The 27,586-nt window shown below is 44.4% G+C and overlaps 1 protein-coding gene across 2 annotated transcripts in view; it reads left to right on the top strand.

Moving 5' to 3' along the window:
• SKA3 (spindle and kinetochore associated complex subunit 3) overlaps positions 1 to 25,705 on the top strand; it is a 58,121-nt gene extending 32,416 nt beyond the window's left edge. Inside the window, exons 10-11 of one of the 2 annotated variants that reach the window (XR_005592513.1) lie at positions 2,458 to 2,643; positions 25,507 to 25,705. Coding sequence is in view for 1 of the 2 variants with exons in the window: in XM_039519367.1 (XP_039375301.1) it covers positions 25,507 to 25,525 (19 nt within the window). In the remaining variant the exon portion in view is untranslated. The remainder of the gene's footprint in view (positions 1 to 2,457; positions 2,644 to 25,506) is intronic. The other variant, XM_039519367.1, reaches the window with a different exon arrangement.
• The last annotated feature ends 1,881 nt before the right edge of the window (positions 25,706 to 27,586 follow it).

Raw genomic sequence — 27,586 nt, 5'->3', positions numbered from 1 at the left:
ATAGTTAAACCAGTTGGAAATTTAGTTTCCACCTACCCATTTTGTTTTATAACTTTAATTTTTATTTTTCTGTGCAGTACTTAGTCTTTCTTCCTTTCCCCCTGTATTAGGTGTTTGGCAGTGTGGGGGCTTTAACAACTTGGATCTGCTTCAGCCCCTGCCCCTGCCCGACTCTTCTCCGTCAGGCATGGCAGAGCTGTCTTGGTCCATATCTATGCTAGGGTGCTACAACGGCATAGCTATGAGTCCACAGCTAGAGAAATATGGGCTTGGCAGAACTACCATTAAGTGCATACATAATTGGTTAACCAATCAAAACAACCATCCAAACAAATAACTCTTAATGGAATGATGTCAAATAGGAGGGAGGTCTCAAGTGGGGTTCCACAGGGATATGTTCTAGGTCCAGTGTTGTTTAATATCTTTATTAATTACCTTGATGTAGGAATAGAGAGCATACTGATCAAATCTGCAGATGACAAAGTTAGGCGGGTTCCCAATACTTTGGAGGATAGAGCTAAAATTCAGAGGGATCTTGATAAATTGGAGACCTGGGCTATAGACGACAAAGTGAAATTCAACAAAGACAAATGTAAGGTACTACACTTGGAGGGGCGGGAGGGAAACAAATGCACAAATATAGAATGGGGGATACCTGGCTTGGCAGCAGCACTGCTGAGAAGAATGGGGGAGTTGTGGTGGATCACAGTCTCGGCATGAGTCAGCAATGCGATGCTGTTGCAAAAAAAGCAAATACAGTTTTAGGTTGCATTAATGGAGGTGTAGCATGCAAGTCACAGGAGTTGATGGTACCGTTCTACTTGGCGCTGGTTAGACCTCAGCTGGAGTACTGTGTCCAATTTTGGTCACCAATGTATAGAAAGGATGTAGAGAAACTGGAAAGGATCCAGAGGTAAGTGACAAAGATGATCAAAGGGACAGAATACAAGCCATATGAGCAAAGGCTGGAGGAACTGGGTATATTTAATTTTGAAAGGAGGAGATTATGGTGGGAGATGATAGCGATCTTCAAATACTTGAAAGGCTGCCATAAAAAAAGGTGGAGGTAAGTTGTTCTCTCTTGCCCCAGAGGGCAGGACAAGCAACAGCATAGCAGATTTAGATTAAATCTCAGGAAAAACCTCCTAACTGTAAGCACAGTGGGATACCCTGCTTAGGGAGGTTGTGGAAGCTCCTTCACTGCAGGTTTTCAAAAGGAGGCTGGAGAGCCATCTGTCTTGGATGGTTTAGATACAACAAATCCTGCATCTTAGCAGGGGGTTAGACTAGATGACCCTTGTAGTCCCTTCTAACCCTATGAGTCTGTTGACCCTAGCTTTGTCTACACTCGAGGTTAGGTCAGCATAGCTATGATGCTCTGGGGCATGGATTTTCTACACCCCTGAGCACCATAGTTATGTCAACCTAAGTTTTAAGTGTACATCAGGCCTAAGTGGTGGTGCTCCCTCTGTGAGGCAGCGTTTACAGAGCGTGATGTGCTAGGGCATAGGCCTCAGAGTCAGATCAGCATCTCAAGTCCTGTCCCTGTCCCCACCCAAATCCTGAGGAGTTATGCAAACTCCTGAAAAGCCCAATCAGGACCTTCTGAGCACTTGGGGAGAGAGTCTAAGATAGAGGATACCATCTGTCTATAGGGTAAGTCCTGTTTCCCCCATCCCCTAGATACTCAAGTGCACCCTCAGCTCCTTGAGAGAAGCAAGACTCCTACACAGCTCACCTTCCTCTACACAGGGGTAAGTCTTGCAAACCCTAGAGACTGGGCCCCAAATAGGCAAACACAAATGTCTCCTTAACAAGGCAGCAATTAATATTAATGAACAAGTAGGGGTGACAATCAAGGGCTAAACCACTTCTTTGCCTTCTCCCCCCTGAGGGAGTTTTACTGCGGCTTTTCTACGCAAAGGCTCTCACAGTGGTCTGTATCATGCTCACCACTCCTTCACCCTGAAGCATCTCTAGGCTTCCAGAGAAGCCTGTTCCTCCTGTGCAGCCCTGACTCAGGTTGCAGTGTAATGGGAATTTTGCCTGTCGGTCTTTCAGCCTACAGTCCCTCACTCTGACTGCCTGGAAAGTGGGCTCAGATTTCAGGGAGTGGTGGAATTAGTGTGACCATCCATCCCTTATTTTAAGGGACACCTGCCTTATTTCATTGATTTTTGTCCCTTATTTTAAGATGCATTGAAATGTATTAAAACCGATCCTAAGTACCATTTTAAATGTTAAATTGAAGCTAATGATAATTCCATTGTACATTTGAGGGCAATAGAAATGTACATTTGCGAGAAAAATACATGATATTCTAAGGGAAATTGTTTCCCTAAAGTGTTCTTTTATTTTTCATGTGACTTTCCCTTATTTCCATCCAAAGATGGTCACCCTAAGTGCAATCGGAATTGAGTCTTTTGACCATCAGTCATTAAACCCTTGTTCTGCTAGGGGAAAAGAGTCTTAGAATCTGAAAGACAGGAAAGAGTCTCTTTCTGACCACCAGTTCCCAGCTCCAGAAGGTGGCTCCAGAGGAAAGTGTAAAGACTAGGACCACTTCAGACAGTCTGTGCCCAGAACAGAGGCACATGGGGATCCACTCTCCATGAAGCTGCACCATCATCAAATTACAGAAGTGTAAGTGATCAATTCTTTCCCATGTTCAAAATGACTCCTTATTTACTGAGTAAAGATCCTTGTTTCCATAGCACTCACTTAGGCCTGGTCTACACTGGGGGGACGGGGAGATCGATCTAAGTTATGCAACTTCAGCTACGTGAATAACGTAGCTGAAGTTAATGTACTTAGATCGACTTACTGTGGTGGCCTCACCACAGTGAGTCGACTGCTGCCACTCCCCTGTCGAGACTGCCTGCGTCTCTCACCTAGCTGGAGTACAGGAGTCAACGGGAGAGCACTCGGGGGTCGATTTATCACATCTAGACTAGATGCGATAAATCAATCCTCACTGGATCCATCGCTGCCTGCCGATCCGGCCAGTAGTGAAGACATAACCTTAGAAGCAGACAGGCAATCTTTCAGGCTCCTGGGGCAATCTAGCAAGCTATTTCCATGTTCAAAGTCTGTGTACCAGTATCTCTCCAAGTTGTGTGGTCCCCAGGCCAAGATCAGTAATGTATTATCGCCTTGCTGTAAACAGTCTAAGGAAGTACTTCACATGCGCCACAAAAAAGGGTGGGGGCGGAGACCTGCAGGACTTTTCCAGGACAAGATGCCAGCAGCTTGCAAGGGACTGCTTACATGTACCACCTTTCTTAGGGTTCTTTTAATTTCAATTGCTTAAAAGAAAAGACCTCAAGAGTTGAATTTAGTTATATAGAGTTTTGTTACATATTAACAACAGCAACTAATAATATAGGGTATAAGAAGACAACAATAGTAGTGACTTTGATTTGGCCAACAAACTAGAATACTGGTTGATATAACTAACAGATACAGCAATTCCATGCAATATATTTGGGAGATCTTACTGTGTTAAGTGACTGTATCATTGTGGGCCATGACTGTGTATAATTCCATGTGGGAAGGTGACCACAGCTCCTCCAGGAAATAAGAACAATGGGGAGGGGAGAATAGGCAAATTCCCTCAGGTTGTAACACCTCCAGAGAAGTACCATCACCTGGAGAGGCTATGCAATACTAATTCAAACTGGATTATCCAGAGACCAATGGATAGAAGACTTTTGGATAAATAACCTGAGTTTAAGCTGACTTAAGGCCTGTTTCTGATCCAGCAAATGGTCAGGATATTCTGTCCAAAGGGGGTCGCAATCCTTCCTGGAAAGGGTTAGAACAGGGGTCGTCAACCTTTCAGAAGTGGTGTACCGAGTCTTCATCTATTCACTGTAATATAAGGTTTTGCGTGCCAGTAATACATGTAACCTTTTTAGAAGGTCTCTTTCTATAAGTCTATAATATATAACTAAACTATTGTATGTAAAGTAAATAAGGTTTTTAAAATGTTTAAGAAGCTTCATTTACAATTAAATTAAAATGCAGAGCCCCCCGGACCGGTGGCCAGGACCAGGGCAGTGTGAGTGCCACTGAAAATCAGCTTGCGTGCCGCCTTCGGCACGCGTGCCATAGGTTGCCTACCCCTGGGTTAGAAGGACATTGACCTACTGAGGTGCCATAAGACTTATGAGTGACCTCTGATAAGATTTTAGCATGCATGTAGGTTCTTTTATAGTTTTTTATGTTTTCTCTAATGCTTTCTCAAGAACATGCTTGCTTATAAAGAGCTGGCAATTACAACTGTTTGTAAGCCTTCGGAGAGAAAGCAAAGTGCAGACATTCTGGGGATATCCTAGTATAGGCTGGGAACTGTGCAGCCTGGAAAAACTCTTGGTCAGGAGGGAGAGAGATGCAGGTCTCTGCCTAAGAGAGATGACAGCTGAGAAGCTGGAAGCCTAGAATGGGTACCCTTGAGGCACCATAGAGGAGGAATTTATGCAGTTGCCGTGAACTGTGATAATAATCATTCAGGTTTTCAGAATCAAAGCACAATACAGAACAACACTTATACTTAAGGCTGTGAGTTTGTCAGATTCTATGACTTTCTGGGGCCTCCATGACTTCTGCAGTGGCTGGTGCAGCTGGCCCGGGGGCTGTCTGAGCAGCTCGGGCAGTCCCTGGGCCAGCCACACCGGCTGCTGCTGGAGCAGTCTCGGGCCACTGCCCCCAGCAGCAGCAGCAGGAATTTGAGTGTGGGAGGGGGTTCAGGGTTGGGGCATGGGAGTGGGTGAGGGCTCTGGGTGGCGTTTACCTTGTGGGGCTCCCTGGAAGCAGCGACATCTCCCTCCCTCAGCTCCTAGCTCCATCCACTGCCTCTGCCCACAGGCACCAACCCTGCAGCTCTCATTGGCTGTGGTTCCTGGCCAATGGGAGCTGCGGAGCTGGCACTTGGGGTGGGGGCAGCACACAATGCTAGGAGCTGAGGGAGGGACATGTCGCTGCTTCTGGGGAGCTGCAAGGAGCCAGGTAGGGAGCCTGCCAGCCCCCAGCACCAGCAGGGGTCCCAGGCTACGCACTGCCATCCGTGCCCCCCAGCCTGCCCTCCCACAGGTACCTGCACCCCCCTCCCCCAGGCAGCCCTCCCACCCAAGATTTAGTCAGGGGTATATAATACAAGTCACGGACAGGTCATGGGCCTTGAATTTTTGTTTACTGCCTGTGACCTGACCATGACTCTTACTAAAAATACCTGTGACTAAAACATAACCTTATTTATACTCAATCATTATCTCGAGAAGGTGATTTTATTTAGATTTTTGACTGAGTCCCTCAGTGTCATGTCTAACTTGTGCAAATGTTTAACTCCAGTGTTGCTAACACAATGTTCCTTAAACACTATCTAGTTTGCTCTGGTCAGCAAATTACCTCCTCAAGTCACTTGCTGTGGGTCCCTTTGCAGCACATCTGTTAACCAACCAACATTGCTACCTGCTGAATTGTCCAGTTTAAAGTTCATATAATTTATAGAAAGTTCCTCAATATTCTTTGATGTTCTTTAAACTTGTTTTAATAGTCCATTAGATTATGCAAGGTCACTTCAAGAACTGTTGTTCTCCAGCAAGCCAGAACAGCTCTATAAATCTTACATTTTTGGTCTTGTTTTAACAACAAAGGTGGAACCTTGGTGTCTGTGAAAGAGCTGATTCTGTGCATTATTAATCAGTTACATTTCTGATTAGTGCACTCTGATCAAATGTCCTTATAAGCACATTCTTTGGTTTTAGTTCTTTTTATTTAGTTTCCTCTTTCAGCAGTTATTTCACTAGCTTGATTGCAATCAAGCATGCTTATGCTAACAGCCTTAGTTCTTCACTTTATCACTTAAACAAAAAGAAAAAAAAATATGAACATAACCCCTTTCTTTCCTAACAGGATTGCCCATGAGGTAAACCCCTATCCTTAAAGTTTACAATATTTGGCCCACAGCTGTGTTACTTATACTTGACTTCCTTTTTTTATATATATAACTATAATATATTCCATCAAGTTTCTTATTTTACTACTGTATCTGGCATATCATACAATATCTTAATGTTCTTTGAGTGCTTGTTCATGTCCATTCCATGTCAGGTTTGTGTGCTCACCACATGCACCAGTGCCAGAAGTTTTTCCCTCAGTGGTATCTGTAAGGATTGGCTCTGGTGCCTTCAGTCACATGTGTATGCACCAGTATAAGGGGTGCCACCGGCCCCCCTTTCAGTTCCTTCTTACCACCAGTGATGGTGCTGGAACGTTTTTCTTGCCGTGGCAAGCATGTATCTATCAGTTGTTCTCTAAACCATTTTTAGTGTATATAGTTCTTAGGCAGTAGTTTTCTTGTGCTTTTTAGTAGTTTCCTAGTGTAGCTGTTAGAAATAAGTTAGTCCCTTAAAGGACTTAGCCCATGGATGGGACATGCCCTGGTCACTGAGCTTCAAACTTTGTGAGCAGTGCAAGAAACCCATAGCCATCAGTGATACCCACAAGAGCTGCTTAAAGTGTCTGGGAGACACACACACCCTAGCACCAGCAGGTGCCCAGGAGGCCCCCAGAACACCAACAGTTTAGTTAGGGTATATAGTAAAAATCATGGGCAGGTCACATGTCTGTGAATTTTTGTTTATTGCCTGTGACCTGTCCATGACTTTTACTAAAAATGCCCATGACTAAATCTTAGCCTTATTTATAGGTCATCCTCAAATTCAGGTCCTCTCATGAAACTTTCTCACACAGATATTTTAGAACTCAGGGCAGCCATCCACCAGGAAAGTAAGGCTTTCCTGGCTCTTCTTCAGAGATCAGCAATTCCAGCGCTGATGGACATCACAGCAATGCAGTGCATAAACAGACAAAGGGGAGCAAAATCATCCCCACTCTATCAGGAAGCCACCTGTCTATAGGAGTCTATTCTGCAGGAAATTTTACTAATAGTTCTGCACCTTCCTGGTCTTCACAACACACTGGCAGACCAGCTCAGTAGGGACTTCTTCAGAAATGAGAGGTCTCTCAAAGATTCAGTTGTACAGTAGCAGCATTTACAAATGGGGATTCCCAAAAGTAGAAATGTTTGTATTGAACCATCAGTTTAATCATTACTGTACCATTTGCTATCCCTATCCATCAGCATAATAAAGAGCATGTAACAAATATCCACTAATCACCCTCCTATCCAGGGCCACAATTTAGTTTCCTCCCCTAAAATTGCAAAATTCCTGAAGGGGACTCAGGCCCCTCCCCACACACACACACACACACGCTCTCCTCCAGTTGTAGAGCCCCTCCTCACTCGGATCTTAATATAGCACCAGAGCACTGATGGATTCCCTCTTTGAACCCTTAGCATCCTGCTCCCTTGCTCACCTGTCAATGAAAACTACTTTCCTGGTGGCCACTACATCAGCTAGGAGAGTAGATGAGATTCAGTCTCTTATGTCAGCTCCTCTGTCAGTGGTGTTTCATGAGGACAGGGTTACTCTTAGACCTCACACAAAGTTTCTGCACATGTTTGTCTATAAACCAGTCTCAGTTTTCTTTCCTAGATCTCATTCTATCTGAGGTGAGGCAAAGTCTCACACACTCAATGTAGTGAGAGTGCTGTAATTCTATCTAGCAGGAAAAGATAATTGAGGAACACACCCCGGCTAGTTGTGGCCTTTACTGATGAGGTCAATGGGAAACCTATAGCCACAGAGAGGTTATCCAAGTGGGTGTCTGACTATGTAAGAATGTTATTTATTAGCCAGGCAAGGTCCCCATAGCCATTCCACTGGCTACCAGGTTGGGTAATATTCCCATTCCTGAGATGTATAGAGCAGCTACATGGAGCTCAATCCACACATTTATCACTCACTGTTCCCTAATGCAGGCCTCCTGATTGGAGGACAATTTTGGTAGAGTTGTCCTTGGTCTTTAGTCAAGTAGGACTCTTCATACACACCACCAAGCAATTGGCAACTGCTTGTTAGTTACTAATAGTGAAATGTGTGTTAGACAGTTACTTGAAGAAGAAAGAATGGTTACTTACCATACAGTAACTATGCTTCTAGGTGTGTTGTCCATGTGGATTCCACAACCTGCCCTCCTTCCCTGATACGACAGTCCAACTCCTCTGGGATTCTGTATTGGTGAAGGTATTGAGGAGTGGTTGTGCCTGCTCTGCCCTTAATACCCTTGGGTTGTGGGGCATGAGGGCACCCACGGTGCAGGTGCAGCCCCAGCAGGCAAAGGTAATAAAAAAGAATCCAGTTTTGTGTGCATGTGTGTGCACCAAGAGTGGAATCTGTGTGGACAACACATCTCAGAGAACCACAGTTACTGCAGGGTAAGTAACCATTATTTTTCTTTGCCTCTGATTCAAAGCAGGCTGTGTGTCTTTGCTAATAAAAGCTGATTTTATGGCACAATTTAGGAGAGATCATGCTCATAATACCACAGTGGTGATGATCTAGACTTTCCAAATTTAAGCATGAATGAATTTTGCATTACCCATATTAAAAGCCCAGACACACTCCTTAAACTTCTGATGACAAAAAAGATTAAATTACAGAAAGCTTAACCAAGCATAAATCTCATTTGACTTTCACATAGTGTTCCTGCTTATCTTTCAGGGTTCTCAGAGTGGTAAAGGCAAACTGCAAAGGGTTTGCTACTCAACAATTTGATACCAAACTAATGAAAAACGTATTTGACACTTTAAAAAAAAAGTGTTTATATTAACAAAATTCCCTTCTTCGGAGTTCTGCTGCAGATTTCCTAGCTTTTGTCAGTAAATATTACAAGTACCATAAACAAGAAAAGGAATGGTTCTGTGATTCGTACACCTCTACCCCAATATAACGCTGTCCTTGGGAGCCAAAAAATCTTACCGCGTTATAGGTGAAACTGTGTTATATCGAACTTGCTTTGATCTGCCGGAGCATGCAGTCCTCCTCTTTCCCCCCCCCCCCCCCCGTACTGCTTTACCACGTTATATCCGAATTCATGTTATATCGGGGTAGAGGTGTACTTGTATTGTTATTCTGTCTTAGAAACCAGAGGCCCCATATACAGCTGAACTGTTCTCAAGAATATGACTTGTAGTCCAGGTTGGCAACCATTGTTAGCATGAATTGTTGAAAATAATTCATGCTAACATTCTTTAAGTACCACTGTAGGAAGGGCCTGAAAGTCTGTATCTCAAGAACTAGACTAAAATCTGGTGGTCTCATACAGGTTTTACTTCTCTCTCTAATAACATGATTTTTAATCTGTTCTTGTTTTAGAATATAAAGCATGGGAAACAATGTAATCTGCTTTTATCCACAATTGCATTAGTTGAGAAAAAATGTCTTAAATTGTCCTGCATCGAAGCCTCTTTAAGGAGTAAATCCTCTGTTATGTCTAAGAAGAATTTTGCCTGATCTTAAACACAAACAGGGGAGATGTCACAGTGTAATGAATCATCCCAAACAGTTGCCAAATACTTAAAATGATACAGCATTCCTGTTAGTTCCTTCTGCTGTTTGTTTTTTAAATCTCTGGCCCAATAGCTATATTCTGAGCTTTCATGGTTATTCATGTATGTCTTGGGTTTGTTGTGGTATATATAATGTGCCTTGTTTGACGTTAAAATGCATGTTGTTATTCAGAGCTTGAAAAATCCACCTACCTGGGATGAGGGCCATCAACATCTGCAGTTAGTGTAGGGGCTTCCCTATATTTTGAGTTATCATTAACAGTGGTGTGTGTGTTTTCCTGTTGGGTCACAATACAGAAATATTACCACTTGTGAGGAACTAGGACAATATCCAGTGGCCACTCTGCAGAATCACAGGAATTGCATTCCAAGGGGAAAAGAACAGGAGTACTTGTGGCACCTTAGAGACTAACCAGGGGTGGCTCTAGCTTTTTTGCCGCCCCAAGCATGGCAGTCAGGCAGCCTTCAGCGGCTTGCCTGCGGGAGGTCCCCGGTCCCACGGATTCGGCAGCATGCCTGCAGGATATACCCGCTGCCGAATCCACGGAACCGGCGGACCTCCCACAGGCAAGCCGCCAAAGGCTGTCTGACTGCCGCCCTCGCAGGGACCGGCAGGGCGCCCCCCACGGCTTGCCGCCCCAGGCACTCACTTGGAGCGTTGATGCCTGGAGCCGCCGCTGAGACTAACAAATTTATTTGACCATAAGCCAGCCCCTCTGCCATGTACATTGGTCAAACTGGACAATAGCTCATCTTAATTAATTAGCCTCTTAGAGTTGGTAGGGGAACTCCCACCTTTTCATGTTCTCTGTGTGTGTGTGTGTGTGTGTATGTGTATATATATGTATATATATCCTCACTATATGTTCCATTCTATGCAGTGGGCTGTAGCCCACGAAAGCTTATGCTCAAATACATTTGTTAATCTCTAAGGTGCCACAAGTACTCCTGTTCTTTTTGCGGATACAGACTAACATGGCTGCTACTCTGATTCCCAGGGAACACTCCTCAGAAATGGATCCAAGCCTATGCTTCCTATTCAAAAGTTGTTAGTTGATATGAACTGTATCACCTGCCAGATTTCACACTTGTAATTTAAGTAGACAAAAATGTGTGCTGGGGTGACAGAACTTTAATTATCAATTAGCATGAGTGTAAGTTGTTCCCAATTGCTGTTTTCACCAGCTGAAGAACTGGGGGGAAGGGGAGAGAGGATAATTCTAACACATTCTCTCTCTCTCTAACTACTCCACAAAAGATTTTCCATTCACTCCGAATCCCCTTGGTGTAATACAATACATTTTCTGTAAAAGTCCAAATCCCACTAAGAATCGTCTACATTACTCTTTGGGATTTCTCATTTTCTCTTTCAAAATGGTACATAGAGGGTTTTTTTCCCACATCTTCTTTATTAACAGTGAATGGGTAGCAAGCACAGCAGTTTACAACATGCTATAGAAGTGTGGGTGTGCAATTCAGATTGACTTTAAACTGACCTTGTGGTAGGTGTAATTGACAGCTTTAGTATGAGCATTAATTCATATGACAAGGTGTTAGCATCTTCTCCCTACAGGCATATTTTGAACATGTTAATATTTATGTGGTGTTTTCAAAGTGTGGTGCAAACACCAAACTTCATCCCACTCCTGTCATGATCTCCCATGTTCCCATGCAGCACATCAGTCCAACTTTTGTTCTGAAATATTCCTGATTTAAGCCATGCTCCAATCTTCCCTTGTTTATAGCAGAAGGCCAACTCCAGGATTCCTGTGCTGGCTGCTCTGACGGCCCATTTAATCAATCATGCCTCTTCCACTAGCAGCCCCTATGCTCCCCACCTCCACTCGTTCAGATCCTTGCAGGGAACTCTCGTTTCCTTCCCATTTGTGAGTTTGCTCCAGTACTCTCTCAACAGCAGAGTCGTTTCATGCAAAATCCCTTTCCACCTTCCACTGTACACTTCCCTACTGGTCTAATCCCATAGCGCTTCACTCTGGAACATTTCTATTCCATCCAGAATGGGTAGAGTCAAGTCCTAGTTTGGGGAGGGACCTTGAAAGATGACAACACTGCATCTTCTGGGGAACTGAAATGAGAATCCTAAGTGCATTTTTAAAAATGGGGGAAACAGTTCACGAGGGAGCTTTGTTGGACCTTATTGTGGGAAGGAGGACAGTAGAGCTATAGTGAGTCCATAGACTAAAGGGGGGGGAAGGGATAGCTCAGTGGTTTGAGCATTGGCCTGCTAAACCCAGGGTTGTGAGTTCAATCCTTGAGAAGGCCACTTAGGGATCTGGGGAAAAAATTGGTCCTGCTAGTGAAGGCAGGGGCTGGACTAGATGACCTTTCAAGGTCCCTTCCAGTTCTAGGAGATTGGTATATCTCCAATTATTACCTTTAAAGTTTGGTTAATTCCTGTCTACGTTGAGCAATAGCTATATAGCATCATATTCAACACTCTGAAATACATTTGTAGAAAGGGATTATTCATTGGAGCAGGGACTTGAACCTAATTCTCCCCCATGTGAGGTGAGTGCCCCTATCACTGGGCTATAGAATCTCTTTCTCTCTCTCTCATGCATGCACTCCCAATGAATATTTAATACAAAGTGGAACAGCTTCAACAGTTGAGATTGAGACAGTCTTCCCCAGAATACCCTGTAGACTGTGGGTAGGGACCTCACTTGGGGTATAGTAGACTTAAGTTCCAATCCCTGTTTTGAACCAGGTAGTGTAGGGATTTGAAAACAGTTCTCCTGTATCCCAGCTGAGTACACCAATCTGGACTATTGGCTATAATGGCTGGGTGTCTCTCTGTTTTGATGTGAGAGCTTTTCTGTCTTAGGCACTTAATTCCAGAAGCAGGTTCACAGCTGTGAATCCTGAGTGGAGATGGGGCACCTAAAGACTTTTCAGGGTTAGGGGATAGGCCCCTCCCCTCTTCTCAGTGTTTCCTACTGGCTAGCTTAGGTAACATCCCATTCAGTGTGTTGGCTTCTGTGAATTCCATTCTTAAGTGCCTGACTCTCCCCATATATTGTATAGAGAGCCTGGGTGCCTAATTCAAGACTCTGCAACATCAACGTGTCTTCGTGGATTTAACCCTGTGTTTTCTATTGTCTTCATCTTTTCTGCCTGTGTTTCAATCCCTCTTTCTGATGTTCCTCTTATCAATCACTCTTTTTGCTGCTTTTTGCATGTGTCTTGCTTGAGTTGACTCCACAATCATCTGGTTGCTCAGCAACCAAGCACCAGCTCCTTTATCCCTTCTTCACCTGTGCCAATCCTTTGTGCAGCAGATGAGCTCTCCTCGCATGCATGACCTGGGGAGCCACAGCTCTGATCAAAAGCAAATGGAATAGATCATTTCAAGCATTCTCTGGAGCAGCAGGCACTTGAATTGACTGTGGGAGGTACGGGCAGAGATGTTTGACTCAACTATCAAACACAGTAGGGTTTTCCAGTGTAAGTGCAGCCTTCAGTGTCCTTAGTTTTCTACTTTAAAAACAAAATAGGCATCTTGAAGCTTAAAACCACACCCCACTGCACAGAGATCAACACAAGTGGAAATCACCCAAAATAAATAGCTCACATTCAGATGTTACCTCTAGTTTTCCATGGTGTTCTGCATCACCATGCACACACAACTTTTCCTGCTGAGGTGGCAGTTGTGAGGAGGGCAAGTGCATTTTCCAGGCCAGAGAGTCTCTGCTTAAGCCTGTCAATTTCTGTTAAAGTATAAAAGATTCCAACTCAGGTGTTCGGATAACTTTTCAAATCTTCAGGCTCATGTGAGACCAGGCATTAAATGGTTTTGATATCCTATGCTGCAGCATCCCCCAAGTCCAGCTCAAACCACCTGCCTACTCAACGCTGTTCATAGCAGCCACCCAGTTTTGTGCAAGAGAAGCAAAGTCCTTTACAATTCATATACTTCAGTGTCCCATGCTGTCAGAGGAACTGCAGCACTTATTTCTTTTTAACCCAGCTCATCTGCTGTAATGTCTAGACACAAGGGCTCGGGCAAGGGACCAGCAGTAAAACTTCAGAATCTCCTTGCTTTTGACAGTTTATGACTTAGCTGTCACATTATTTTAAAGTATTGTTTTGTTTAATAGTAGCATAGCTATTGTCATTGATTTGTTCTGACATAATAGGTCTCTGAGACCTTGTACTAAAGATGTTTTTCGCTCTTCATATAGCAGACTAAGAACTTGCCTGATTACTCTCCAGTCAAAATCTCGTATGGAAATAGCATTTGCTGCTCCATATAATGAGGCATTTTTGTAGGTAGACAAGGAGGTGGTCCAGGTTTGGATTAGTGTGGCACATAGTCAGGGGGTGTTATAAGTATGTAATTGTTAATGTTGGTAGTTTACTTGTCGTTGTCTTTAATGGTACTGGTCTTGCCACAATATTTTTAAAAGTTGAAGTAGAAAAGAAGTCTGTAAAACTCGTAAGCGTTTCTCTTTTTTCTGCTAGATGGTTTCTCCCCTATTACAGGCTCATTTCTTCCAGAAAAATATACTTGTTTGTTACTAGTGCATTTCAGAGCTTCACAAACAAGGGCATTTATCAAATTACCACTTCTCAGCAGCCAAAGCACCGGTCCGAACAAGGCGGGATAAGATGAGGCAGAGGAGAGCAGCCCAATAACCAGGCTTACCTGAAGAAGCAGAGCAGGATGGTCACTGAAGAGCCCAGGCCTGCAGCAGCAAGAGGCTTTCTGGCTCAGGCAGTGGGCAGGCAGGAGAGAGAGAGCTGGATAGAGCTACAGCAGATAATCCTTAGCTGGCTAGTGCTGGAGGAAGGCAGTGACAAAGGCCAGGGAAGTGAATGAGTCCAAAGACTTTACAGTTGTAAAGTTTTTATAAATTGTTTTTTTTTCTGCTGCCTCTAGTGAAGGTATGTCTGTCCTGAAGTCATCCCCTGTAGGAATGTGGGGGGAGAGAAGGACCAGGCCCCCATTACTAACCACTCTTTTAGGATTAGTGGTGTGGGAAAGAGGAACCTTTATAGTAAGGTTTAGGGTAGCCAACTTTCTAATCACACAAAACTAAACACCCCTGCCCCTCCCCTTCCCCAAAGCCCCACCCCTGCTCACTCCATTCCCCCTTCCTCCATCACTCACTTTCCCCAACCCTCACTCACTTTCAGTGGGCTGGGCCAGGGAATTGGGGGCAGGAGGGGGGTGAGGGCTCCAGCTGGAGGGGGGGCAGGGATGAGGGGTTTGGGGTGAAGGAAGGGGCTCCAGGCTAGGGCAGGGGGTGGGGGTGAGGGCTCCAGCTGGAGGTGTGGGCTCTGGGGTGGGGCCAGAGATGAGGGGTTTGGGTGCAGGAGGGGGCTGGGGTTGGGGGGGGGACTCTGGGAGGGAGTTTGGGTGTGGGAGGGGACTCCGGGCTGGGGCAGGGGATTGGGGTGTAGGAGAGGATGTGGGGTCCCAGCAGCACTTACCGTGGCTCCTGGGAAGCAGCCACCAGGTCTCTGCAGCTCCTAGACGATAGGCTAACATGGAGGCTCCGCTTGCTGCCGTCATGCCTGCAGACGCCACCCCAGCAGCTCCCATTGGTCGCAGTTCCCAGCCACCTATGTGCCTAGGGACTGCATAGCCTCAGCAGCCACTTCCCAAGGCCATTCAGAACCAGGGCAGGCAGGGAGTCTGCCTTAGCCCCAAGCCCCTGCTGCGCCATCAACCAGATTAGGTGCCAACTGGAGCTGCCAGGGTCTCTTTGCAACTGGGCAAGCCACTTGAAAAACCAGACACCTGGCAGTCCTAGTAAGGTTGCATGCACACACATAAATAGCATGGCGGAGTGGGTGGAGCATCCCCAAATGTTTCTCTGTGGTGGTAGTTGGGGACAAATGTGGCTCCTATGAGGGGCACAAATCCTGTTGTGAGTGGATTGGGCCTGGAGTGCCATCCAGTCAGTCTGCTGTGGTATCTTTGCGGGAAAATTGGCCAACAGGACAAATTCACTGGTATCTTGCTTGGTTATGGAAGGCTGTGATTGCTGGGTGATTGTGGGTGGGGTTTGCCGAGGTTTGGTGTAAACAGCAGAAAATGAAAATAGGGAAAAGACATATTTAGATACGACTGCCAAATTACCAAAATGGTGCCTTTAAAAAACAACTATGGTTTATGATTGATGTGTTATGGAGAAACTTGCATTTCTTCATACTTGATTTGAATATTTATGCTTATGTGGTTAGAATAATACAATGTCATTAAGTTTTTATTTTTTGTAACAGGTCCAATAGGTAACTACTATACCTTACCACTTACCAACTTCCCTGGTTTAAGTTTTTTGGTTTTGGAATTTGTATTAGAGAATTTCTGGGTTGGGCTATGAGACTGTGAAATGAAATTGAGTATTTCTATAACAAGTGTCTCATGAATGAGACATCCTCTGTAACAAATAGAGGCATCCTGAAGGCACTTTACACCATACGTGTAAAGCACTGAAATAAAATTTGTAAATCAGCTTCAGTGCTGAAGAATTACATGCCGTTGTTGAAACCTTATCTGTAATGATACCACCATTTCTCCATAACAATTTGTCTTCCTAATATCTTATAAAATGGAAGGAGTTTGGCTCTATGTCAGCACTTACAATTACTGCGGAGAAATAGATCACTATATTTTTATCCCACTGATTCTATCAGGAAGTTTTATGGTGAGAGGTTTGAATTTAAAAAGGCTTCTGAAGCAATTGGATAGGAGTTAAAATATCAGCAAATTTAGCCCACTGAAATTACAGTCCACTTTGGAAAACAATTCAGAAGGCTTTGGAGCACTGGAAAGTACATGCCATGAGAACAGCCAGAATAAATGTGGCTGAATGAATGAATATCCTAGCAAGGTTAAATTATGCATTTCACCTTCTGATAAACAACACCTCTTCCCCCTCTTCTTTTTTTTTTTACATTCTTACAAAATATATTTTCTAAATAGATTTTGCTACAGCACAAAAAGAAAAAAGAGGATGGTTTGGTTTTGCCTTTTTTTATAATCTCACGGTTCAATTCAAATAAGTTTTTTATTTTTACGTTAAACCCTTTTGGAGTACTGGATTCCCTGATAACTTACTACATCATAAGCTAATTTAAATTACTTCTTTTCCCTAGAATGATCTTCTGAAGTATGCCTCCCTGTTCACTTCGCAGGGGGGACTCTCATGTGCTCTATCTTCTTCCCATTTGCCAGCTGAGGTCTCTGATCCCCATCCCAGTAGGGGTATTCTCTTCTCCACTGTCCCTCTTTCCAGTAGGGCACTCTCTCTTAAAGTGGCCCTTTTGCCAACAGGCGTAACATTGCCCTGCTTGGGCTTCTGGCCGACCTTGGGACCTTGCTTCTCTACTTGCTCTCTATAGCCCCTCTCTCACAGCAGCTTAAGCATATACATCTGCTGCTTGGCTAGCCAGGCCACACAGACTCTCAAGTAGTCTGACTCCGTTTCTCCACCTCCACTGTCTCTCAGTCAGGTAATAGTCCCCACAGTCTTCTAGCTTCCCCTTGTATTGGGATGACGGCGTGCCACCATTCTCCGCCACATGTAAAGAGGCAGGAGTCACAACCACAGAGCCTCCTGCTGGCCATCCTGGGAATTAGCTCTCGTTTCACCAGAGTGCCCTCATCTAATGGTGTCTCACCAGTCATCACTCTCGCCTCCACCTCTAGGACTCACATCACTCCCCAGACTGCAGCATCCTCTTCTGGACACAGCCTTCTGGCTGTGCCCCACTCAGTTCTCTCCCCCGTTCCAGGGACCCAACAGTCCTTAGTCCAACCACTCGCCTCAGTGGCAAACTGCAGTCCATGCACTGGCCACTCCCCTTGGTGGCAAGTGGGGGGTAAAAGAGGGGAGACCCAGGCCTGCCTGCTACTCCAGGTCCCAGCCCAGGGACCCTATAGCCAGCAGCCACATACTGCCCCTCCTCCTACTCCACCATCTGTTTCCCTGGGCCACTTCCCCATAGTGCTGGCACCTTCTCCGCCCTTGTATCAGGGCCTCAGTCTGGCAGCCATCAGGCTGGAGCTCCCTATTGCTCCCCTGACCCTGCGCAACACTGCTTTGTCTGTGATGCTGTTTCTCTCAACTCTCCTACAGGGCAGCCAGGCCTTCTCCCTTGTCCTCCAGGGGGAGACTGCCTCTGTTCTACTCAGCAGCCCTTCTTATATGTGCCAGCCTGGCCCTGATTGGCTGCTCCACTAAGCCTTCTCCCTATTGGCTGGCTCAGTAAGCCCTCTTCTAATTGGCTGGGTTCTGCATAGCCTCTGCAAGGCTGCTTTAACCCTTCTTCTGCCTGTGTGGGGAAGCTGCCCCACCACAGATTCCAATGGCTAACCTATTTACCTGTCACTCTTATCACTGAAAAAGACTTATAAAATCGTGGTTTCCTTCCCTTTATAAAATAGCTCTCCTCCACTATTCTTTTCTTTTCAGTTATGTCTATGCTGAGAACTACACTGAAAAACATTTAGAAATCTGGCTTAAAAAAAAAATCACAATTGAATAAAAAAAATCTATTGTTTGTTACTGATTTCAGCTGCTTCTGCTGAGTGATAGGGGAGGGACCTTGCGCTTTGCTCTCTTTAAAATGAGATGAACTAAGGGACAAAAAGGTAGCTGAAGCAGAAATTGCATTTTTAATATATCCAGCCTTTAATATCACATACTTTTTGCTTGTTAATTCAAAATAGAATTAATACTCTACATAGTACAAACTGAAGTCTGCCCATTCCACAGAAGAATGAGATGCTAGCGAAGCAGCACCAGCAGTCAGGATGGGCATGGATAGGCATCTTTCACAGAGGGTGACAGTCACAGCAGCAAAGAAAGTGGGGTTAAGGTGTTATAGAAAATAATCACTAATGCAAATGGAACCTGGCACGCCATATTACGCATAGCTTCTGCTGAACTTGGCAAATTAATCTTGTGCCTATTAATCCCACTGTTAACAGGATCAGACTCTTAAAGCCATCCTTCCCTTTGGGGACTCCTTGTTAATGTCTCTCCACTTCTAAGTAGCCAGGAACAGAGGGAAAGAACCTACGTCATTTTGATCCTGTTCTTATGCAACTGTTTTGGTGAAGAAAACTTCATTTAAAAGTATGTGATGTAAATTCATGTCTATGGTTCTGTCCTGCTGCAGGGATCTTGCTGTGGCGCTCTCTCCCCACCTGTTTGTTCTATGGTTCTCCATGGACACTCTCCATCGTGTGACTGAGTGTTACCCAGCTTCACGACCAGGTTAGACAGCACAACAGACCTGCAGGGACTGGCCCCCACAGTTGATCTCCCCACACCAAATTGGCTGGCTACAGACAGGTAGCCCTCCTGGGTGGCCAGCTTCCAGATGGCAGTGGCAACCTGTTTCTCCATGTATACGGGGTACTGTATGTGGATACGCTGTCACTGAAACTCCGGGGTCAGTTCTGCACAGATCTCAAAAAAAGTAGCCCCTACCCCACCCCCAATCGTGAAGTTCTCTTGCTGTGTAGGTGATCCAGGAACTAGTCCTCTTGTTCTAACAGCTTAGCATCCTTCAGTTCTTCCACCTCATCCTGCTGCCATCGTTGAAGAGATCCTCCTACTATGGGAGGAGCTGCTGCTGCTGAATATTTTCCTTCCACATCATCTGTTCAGTGGTGGGATAGATGAAGTCCAATGCCAAATTCCTCCGGCTCTGAGTGCTGTAATACAGCCCAAGCAGTCTTTGCATGTTTGAACGTATCACCATAGCAGCAGGAAGCATTGTTGGGTCCATGCTGACTGACAGCAATTTGAAAATGGTGCACACCAACCCAGAAAAGATGTATGGAATCGAGACAGTGGAATCATGCATTTTTTTAAATATTTAAACCCACCTGACTTCCCACAGTTCACACTGAAAACAATTACAGGATGCATGCTGCTCAGAGGTGAAGCAAAGGACCTTGTGAGAATACTACACCCTCAATTCACAGCTTACTGCTACCGTGCATTCATACAATGCCAGTTGAAAACAGAACAGGTGTTCCGTCTGCATATTGCTGGCGCAAATCATGTACTGCGAGTTATGTGACGTAATTAACCCCCCATCTCCTGGGTGGGCACAACCCTAATCAACTGCCACTACTTGGGAGCCCTGCAGAGGGTACACAAAGGTGGGAGCCTCCCAGGGAAGCTGGGACACCTAAGAGGTTTTTGGGAGGGTAATGTGGAGCCTAGACCTCATGATGCTGCATACTGGGCTGAGTTTAATACCTTGGCTTTGACAATCATGCCAACCCAGCGCTGGCTCCAATGCTGCCTTGTTAGAATCCTCCCAGAAACTCTGCCTTCTCCCTGGGAATGTGTGTTCCTTGGGGCCATGCTGCCCATCCCCCATCTGAAGTTGTAGCCACTGGAGGCCACTTTCCCCACTCTGCTTTTTCTCTCAGAAACACTCCAATTCCTCATTCCTTTGTGGAGACCCTGGTCTGCCAGATGAGGCAGTAACAAACAAGGGGTGGACAGGCACTAAGGATCTTATAATGCTCTCTGTAGGGCAGGGATTTGCTCTGGTGCCACTGGCCAGAATGTCCTCTCTCCTCCTGTGATGCAGCAGGCTCTGGGGGTTAACATTCTTGGCTACTGCCTTGTCACCCCAAATGGGGATGAGTGAAGGGATTCTTTGGTGCAGTTTGTAGAGTGTTTTGAGCTCCTTTGGGTGAAAGATGTTGTGTATCTGTAAGAGAGTATTACTTCTTCCCACCTCCCCACAAAATAGCCTCAGCTGGAGAGATATTGTGGGGATGTTTTTAGCTCTCCTCATCCACACCAGCTTAATTCAAGAACCCCAAGGAAAAATTCCACCTTGCTTGAAAACAGCTTTTCCTCATAGAGCTGTAGAATAACAAAGGATTGATTAGGTTGCCTGACATATTCCTTGGGCGAGGCCAGGGCTAGATTCATCCCTTCAGTGCATTTCTAATTATTTTTGTCCAGTTTGAGTTTTAATGACCAGCACTAGGACTCCCCTTGGGGATTATTCCTTGCTCCAATAGGCCTCACTTTTATAAATGTTTCTCTATTCTTTGACCTACATTTTCTCTTGCTGGATTCCATCCCTTCACTAGAAGTTCAGTCCCCTTGTACTACCCTCACAAATTCCCCTCCCTGAAAGTGTTTGCACCCTAGAAACACTTGCACTTAAATGCCATAAAGAAGAAACAGCCATTGTGGGCTGGAGTCTAAATTTGAGTGAACTTTACTGAACTTTTTTTCAGACAATGGATCTTTTAATGAAATCATATCCATATGAGTCAACAGTATGCCCTTGTTGCCAAGAAGGCTAATGGCATTTTGGGCTGTATAAGTAGGGGCATTGCCAGCAGATCAAGGGACATGATTGTTCCCCTCTATTCGGCATTGGTGAGGCCTTATCTGGAGTAGTGTGTCCAGTTTTGGGCCCCACACTATAAGAAGGATGTGGAAAAATTGGAAAGAGTCCAGTGGAGGACAACAAAAATTATTAGGAGGCTGGAGCACTTGATTTATGAGAAGAGGCTGAGGGAACTAGGATTATTTAGTCTGCAGAAGAGAAGAATGAGGGGGGATTTGATAGCTGCTTTCAACTACCTGAAAGGGGGTTCCAAAGAGGATGGATCTAGACTGTTCTCAGTGGTAGCAGATGACAGAACAAGGAGCAATGGTCTCAAGTTGCAGCAGGGGAGGTTTAGGTTGGATATTAGGAAAAACTTTTTCACTTGTAGGGTGGTGAAGCACTGGAATGGGTTACCTAGTGAGGTGGTGGACGGACTCTCCTTCCTTAGAGGTTTTTAAGATCAGGCTTGACGAAGCCCCTGATGATTTAGTTGAGGATTGGTCCAGCTTTGAGCAGGGCGTTGGACTAGATGACCTCCTGAGGTCCCTTCCAGCCCTGATATTCTATGATTCATATATCTTATACAAACTGGATGATAATGCACATTGCCACAATACACTCAGTTTGTGTATAATCTTGAATTTGTAGGACAGTTGTTTATTCGTAATAATACCCTTGCTCCCTATTTGTCAAGCACAGTTTAAATTTAAAAAACTCCAGGATATCAAACAACAAAGCACAAATATTAAGAAATTAAATGAGGCAACAACATATTCCATATCATCATGCCCCTTGTATTTGGATTGTACGTTAGGAAGCATTCATACAATACAGGCAGAATCCTCAGTGTAGCATGGTCTACTTGATGGGGCTCAGCACTAGGAATTAGAGGATTTGGGTACAAATCTCAGGTCTGCCAATGTCCCATGTGACACTGGGGAAGTCATGTCACCTTTCTGTGCTGCTGTTTCCCCTTCCCTTAGGCCTGTTTGTACCATCCCAGGCTCACTGGGTTAGAGCCTCAATTAGAGCCTCTAGGGGCCAATGTAATAAAATTATATTTCACAGAATTTAAGGCCAGAAAGGGGCCACTAAATCACCTCGTCTGTCCTTTGGTATGTCACAGGCTATTAAATTTCACCTAGTTACTCCTAGATTGAGCCTACTGATGATAATATCCCATTCTTAAAATATTAGCTAAAAAAAGTCCAGTTTCAGTTTAAATTTGTCTATTTCTCTTCTGCAGGGCAGAAGGATGTTCTGCCACATAATTTAAAAAGGAGTCAATACCGCTTTAAAGTTCTTCTGGTTGTTTCAAAATATAGAACATATTATATCACTTCCTGGAAACCCTCTTGTCTCTTATGCAATGTTATGGTCTGTATATTAAACTTGCCACATCCTCATTACATCTTTTCTCAATTTTGTCATTTGTTCAGTTCTGTAAGACTAGTCTAATGAAAACAGTAACGGCTGTAGCAGACAACTGAGAACCGTTGATGGACTTTCACTGACAAAGTATAGTTTGAGTTGTTTCCTCTAATTTGGCTGTTTCAGTATTTGCAGATAAGAAGTCTATTACACCATTCTCATTTCAGAAGAATAGATCCATTGCCTCAAACTGCAGGACCTCAGGAAAATTGGTTGACATCAATATTTCTGTTGGTTAAAGCTGCAGTAATTGGCATATGTTACAGTTTTCCATTATTCTTGGTTATGGGTTGACACTAATTCCCACATTAATGACATGTGTTTCTGCATCAGTGTTCCATGTGAATTTTTAATACCACCCATGCTCACAATTTGTGGTATTGCTCACTGTTGGTCTTGTAGCTCTTAAAATGTACCTCAACCTCCTGTCCCTCCTTTTGTCAACTGGTGCTCCAGAAAGAGACATTCCTTTTGCCAGCATCATTTTTGACACATGTACTATTTTTGTTGGTAAATTGGAGGTGTCTGAGCAAAAAAAGTCGGTTGGAAGCTCATCCAAGATATTTGTTTAAAGAAAGGCCAAGCACAGCTCCTGTGGTGATTAGATAGTGAATACCATACTCAACCAGGAAAGGCAAACATGATGACTTGCCTGAGTGCTCCCTCTTCTCCAATATCCAAATACCATGACTCTGCTCCTGTGAGGTCCTAGGAAATGAAGGAATTAGGTTTCCAGTCTCTTTCTTGTTGAAACGGCACAACAGCTTTCCCTGAGCTATCTGCCACCATCTTCTTCTAGGCCTTGGCAACCTATATTTCCAGAACAGACAGAGGCATTTACTTTCTGAGTGGCTGTGTAACTTGTACAAGGCTGAGTATAAATTTTCTTATGTATTTGCTCATGCTCTGGAGTCTAATTACTACTGATGTATCTTTGTTTGCTGGAAAGTCTGACTCGTTTTATTGTATTTTTTATGTTTATTTTTTATTGTTTGTTTCCTTACTTTGTTTAGATCAGATTAAAGCCCCCCTGCTCATACTGAGCACATCTTCCTCATATCTGATCTCTCTCCTGTGTACTTGTTTTTATTATTTGGGGTGAGATGACAGTAGGATGACCAGACAGCAAATGTGAAAAATTGGGACAGGGGTCGGGGGTAATAGGAGCCTATATAAGAAAAAGACCCAAAAATCAGGACTGTCCCTATAAAATCAGGACATCTGGTCACCCTAGATGACAGTGTCATGCACCAGAGTCCTTTATAAGCTTTCAAGAACAACTTAGCTTGCAAAGACTGTGCTGTTGCTCTGTTATGGTTGCATCAGACCTCCTAGCATAGTAACATTTTTGCTAAATAATATCAGATCCTCAAACAATTCTGTTATTTATCCCCAGCTTTTTTTGAAAGGCCTCGTGAATCACAAGTTGCTGCTGTCCGTCTCTTGAACTGCCAGTATCTGCTGTGATCAGGTGTTGGATTTGGGGTATTCTGTCTGAGTCAGCAGACACTTGGACGAACTTCTCAAAGTTCTCTTATTCTGCTGAAAAGGCAGTTATAAGCATTTCTGTCAGCATCAACAATGGTTTGGGCTCTGTTTCAGTAGTGAACTCCATACCTAGGCAGTAAGGCTAAACATGTTGTCATAGACACACATACTGCTGGCATCAGGAAATGAGGGCAACCGGATGCCTCCGTTTATCTCGTTGTAGTTGCATAAGGCTTGTGTAAATCCTGAAGTATCACACTTCTTTTATTTATATTGGTGTCTCTTGTGGACCTTCAGTTGCAACTTTGTGGTATTACTCTGTGGTGTTGAATCAGCAGCCGACCTTATATTCTGGTTACGTTCCTTCCAACAAAGTAACAAATCCACAGACAGTTCTGCCCTATGTTCCTAGCTTCTTCTGGAAGGCCTGAAGAGGCATATATTGATACTGGCTGTCTTTTGAACTGCTTTATAGGTTGTGATTGGATGATGGATTTGGGGATATTCTCTGTCTCATTCTATAGACCAGTGATACTCAAACTGAGACTTGTGATGGGTCTACTGTGGCTCTTTGCGGCACATGATATTAAAACACTGATTTAATCATTAACCTATCAGGATGCTTTTACTATGTTATAAACCAATTATAGTTGATAAAATAATAATGCTTGGTCAGTTATTTTGCTGTGAGAATAATATAGATATAAACTAAATATTTCTCCTGTCATACTGTTTAAATATGAATAGTACTATAGTAAATGAAACAATGAATTCACACTACTGTGGCTCTTTTCGGTAATGTTGATCGCTAATTTGGATACTGAACCGCTGAGGTCTGAATATCACTGATATAGATACTTGGACTAGGTTACATCTACACTGCAGTAAGAAACCTGTGGCACCAAGTCTCAGAGCCTGTGAGAGACTCAAGATTACGGGGGCTCAGACTGCATGGCTAAAAATTGCAGTGTAGATATTTGAGCTCCAACTGGAGCCTGTGCTTCTGAGACCAGGGCATCTCAGAGGCCAGGCTCCAGTCTGAGCCTGAACGTCTACAATGCAATTTTTAGCCTCGCAGCCAGAGACCCCCAGGCTCTGAATCTCAATAAACTTCAATTAAAAACTCAGTAGGAAGGAGAAGCAATGACAACATTGTAATTATCTCTTGCAACCTTTACAAAACCTTTACATTTAAAAGCAAGTAAGTGGAAAAGCAAAGGACATTGTAAATCTTGCACTGCCCCATGTCATAAACAAACACATTACCCTCATGGAGTCCAAAGAAATGCATATTTCCTCAATACAACCTTCACTGAGACACAAACAAAATTCTTTCGTCGGTTACCTCAAAATATAAACACACCAGAAGTATATAAATGTTTAACTGGATTCTCCTCTGCCTTTGTCCTTGTGTTGTCATTTAGATCTGTGCAAAGTTATCCCAAATGCTACCGTTCTGATTTAGGATTGCTTCATGCTCACTTTACAGAGGTATAAATGACCACACAAGACACAAAGTAGTAGAGAATCAGGCCCATCAAAGGGCCAAATGTACTATTTTCAAGCAATGTATATTTAGAATCCCTATCCTGAGAGCTTGTTTTGCAGAGTCTTATAACCGCAGGGCTGGGAACGCCCATATGTAAATAGAGCATGGCCTACAGGCACACTCACTCATCTGTAGCATTCCACCTGCGGAGTGTAGGAGGACAAGTGCTGCTCCTGAGAAAGCTATGACGGATGAGCCTTCCTCTCTTCCCCAGGTCGCTATCAATGGGCTGACAGGATGGAAAGGGCCAGTGGATCACCCCTACCAGTCAACCAGATTGCTACTCTGCTCTCAGGTCTTCCGCTCTCTTCTAATGAGGAGCTCAGAGCAGGGAATATGAACCTCAGAAGAAGAAAGAAGCAAACTCTGGCCGAGGTGGCAGCAGTAGCATTAAAAAGATGATGATCTGGTGACCAAGGAGCTCAACCTAGCCTGTGTATGAGGTAACTGGCGGGGAGGAAGGGAGTTGTATGGAGAACAATGACTAGGGAACCGGGGCCAGGTCTACGCTAGAAACTTTTGCTGGGATAAGAGTATTGATTAGGAGTGTGGGGTTTTTTATGACATTTCTGTACTAGCAAAAGCTCCAGTGTAGATGCAGTTATAGCAAAAAGTGGGCTTTTGCCAGTACCCCTTATGTAGTTTGGGGAAATGGTATAAGCTATACCAGTGTGATGCTTCTCAGGCCACCCAGGGCTATGCGTCATCTTGTTGCCACCTGCTGTCAGCACAAGGGAGTTTTTCTGTGCCAGCTGGGTCTTAGCTCCCTAACATCACCAGTCTGGCAGGCCCCCAAGCACTCTCCTCTTGGCTAAGTCAGTCCTGCCTTTGCTCTGCGGGTTGACAATAGATGGACCCCAGCCCCCAAGTCCCTTCCTGCTGTCCCCCTGTGGTACCAGCCTGACCACTGGATATTCACAGAAATTCCAGGTCCTCCATTCCCCAAGGAACAGTGTACCCCACTTTGCCCATTTTACCTTAGCCCCCTGTTCCTGTATTACATACAGCCTATGCCTTAAATTATCCTAGAACAGGGGTCGGCAACCTCTGGCACGCAGCTCGCCAGGGTAAGTACCCTGGAGAGCCGGGCCAGTTTGTTTACCTGACGCATTTTTAGGTTCGTCCGATCGCGGCTCCCACTGGCCGTGATTTGCTGCTCCAGGCTAATGGGGGCTGCGGGAAGCGGCACAGGCTGAGGGATGTGCTGGCCGCTGCTTCCTGCCGCCTGAGGCAGACAGCTGGTCTAGAAAATGTCACCCCAAAGGGTTAGTTTGGCAAAGTTCTAAGCAACTGAAAACAGGGTCTTATAATAACAAATGTCAGGCACCTTTAATGCTGGGTGGTGCTACTGCCCTCACCTATAGCATTTACTTCCAAATCATGTACTTTTTGCTTGTTTAATTCAAAATAAATAGGACCCTGTCAAATTCATATTATAAGACTGTTTTCAGTTGCTTAGAACTTTGCCAAACTAACCCTTTGGGGTGACTTTTTCTAGATCAGCTGTCTGCCTCAGGCTGAATTATTTTTTTGGGAAAACTTCAGGACAAAGTGGTTCAGCTTTTTCCAAGAACAAAGTTGTGGAAACATTCAGCCGAACCTGCGGACGCGGCAGGTAAACAAACTGGCGCAGCCTACCAGGGTGCTTACCCTGGCGAGCTGCATGCCAGAGATTGTCAACCCCTGTCCTAGAATAAAAGAAAATTTGATCTAAGAAAGAACAGAGATTCAAATCCAGACAAGTTGGAATAGTTAAAACAAATGGTTACATATAAAACAAATTCACAAAACACAAATTAGGGCCTACATTTATTAATAGTTACATTTCCTAGCTAATAAATAGATTCCCATCCCCAAAGTTCCTTCTTTTGCGGAGGTTGCTAGCCACAAGGAGCTAGGACCCAGTCTTTCATGAAACAGTCCTGCTCGTCAAGGTACTTCCTCAGTGAATGGATCCAGAGTGTCTTTCTCTACCTTGTGATATACTGAATGTTGTTGTGACTCTCCACAGACAGGGTGAGCCCTTCACTGTCATATTATTCCTTTTCACTGCCAGGTGGTTATTGCTGGTGTTTGATGGTTTTGCATTGACTTTTCTGAGTTGGTGCAGCTGTGGAAAATTGAGCAATATATTACGTAATTGGCTAACTAGTAAGGGGTGACAACTACCTCCTGCTTGAACGGGCCACCACCAAGACACATGATTCCCTGGCAAATCACTCACTCCAAAACCATAAGGACATATTTTAATATAGTTGTGTTATTCTTTAAATATTACACTTCTCACAGTGAGT

Source organism: Mauremys reevesii, linkage group 1 (genome assembly GCF_016161935.1).
Source record: "Mauremys reevesii isolate NIE-2019 linkage group 1, ASM1616193v1, whole genome shotgun sequence".
Lineage (NCBI taxonomy): Eukaryota > Metazoa > Chordata > Testudines > Geoemydidae > Mauremys > Mauremys reevesii.
This window is presented reverse-complemented; position numbering and strand designations above follow the sequence as displayed.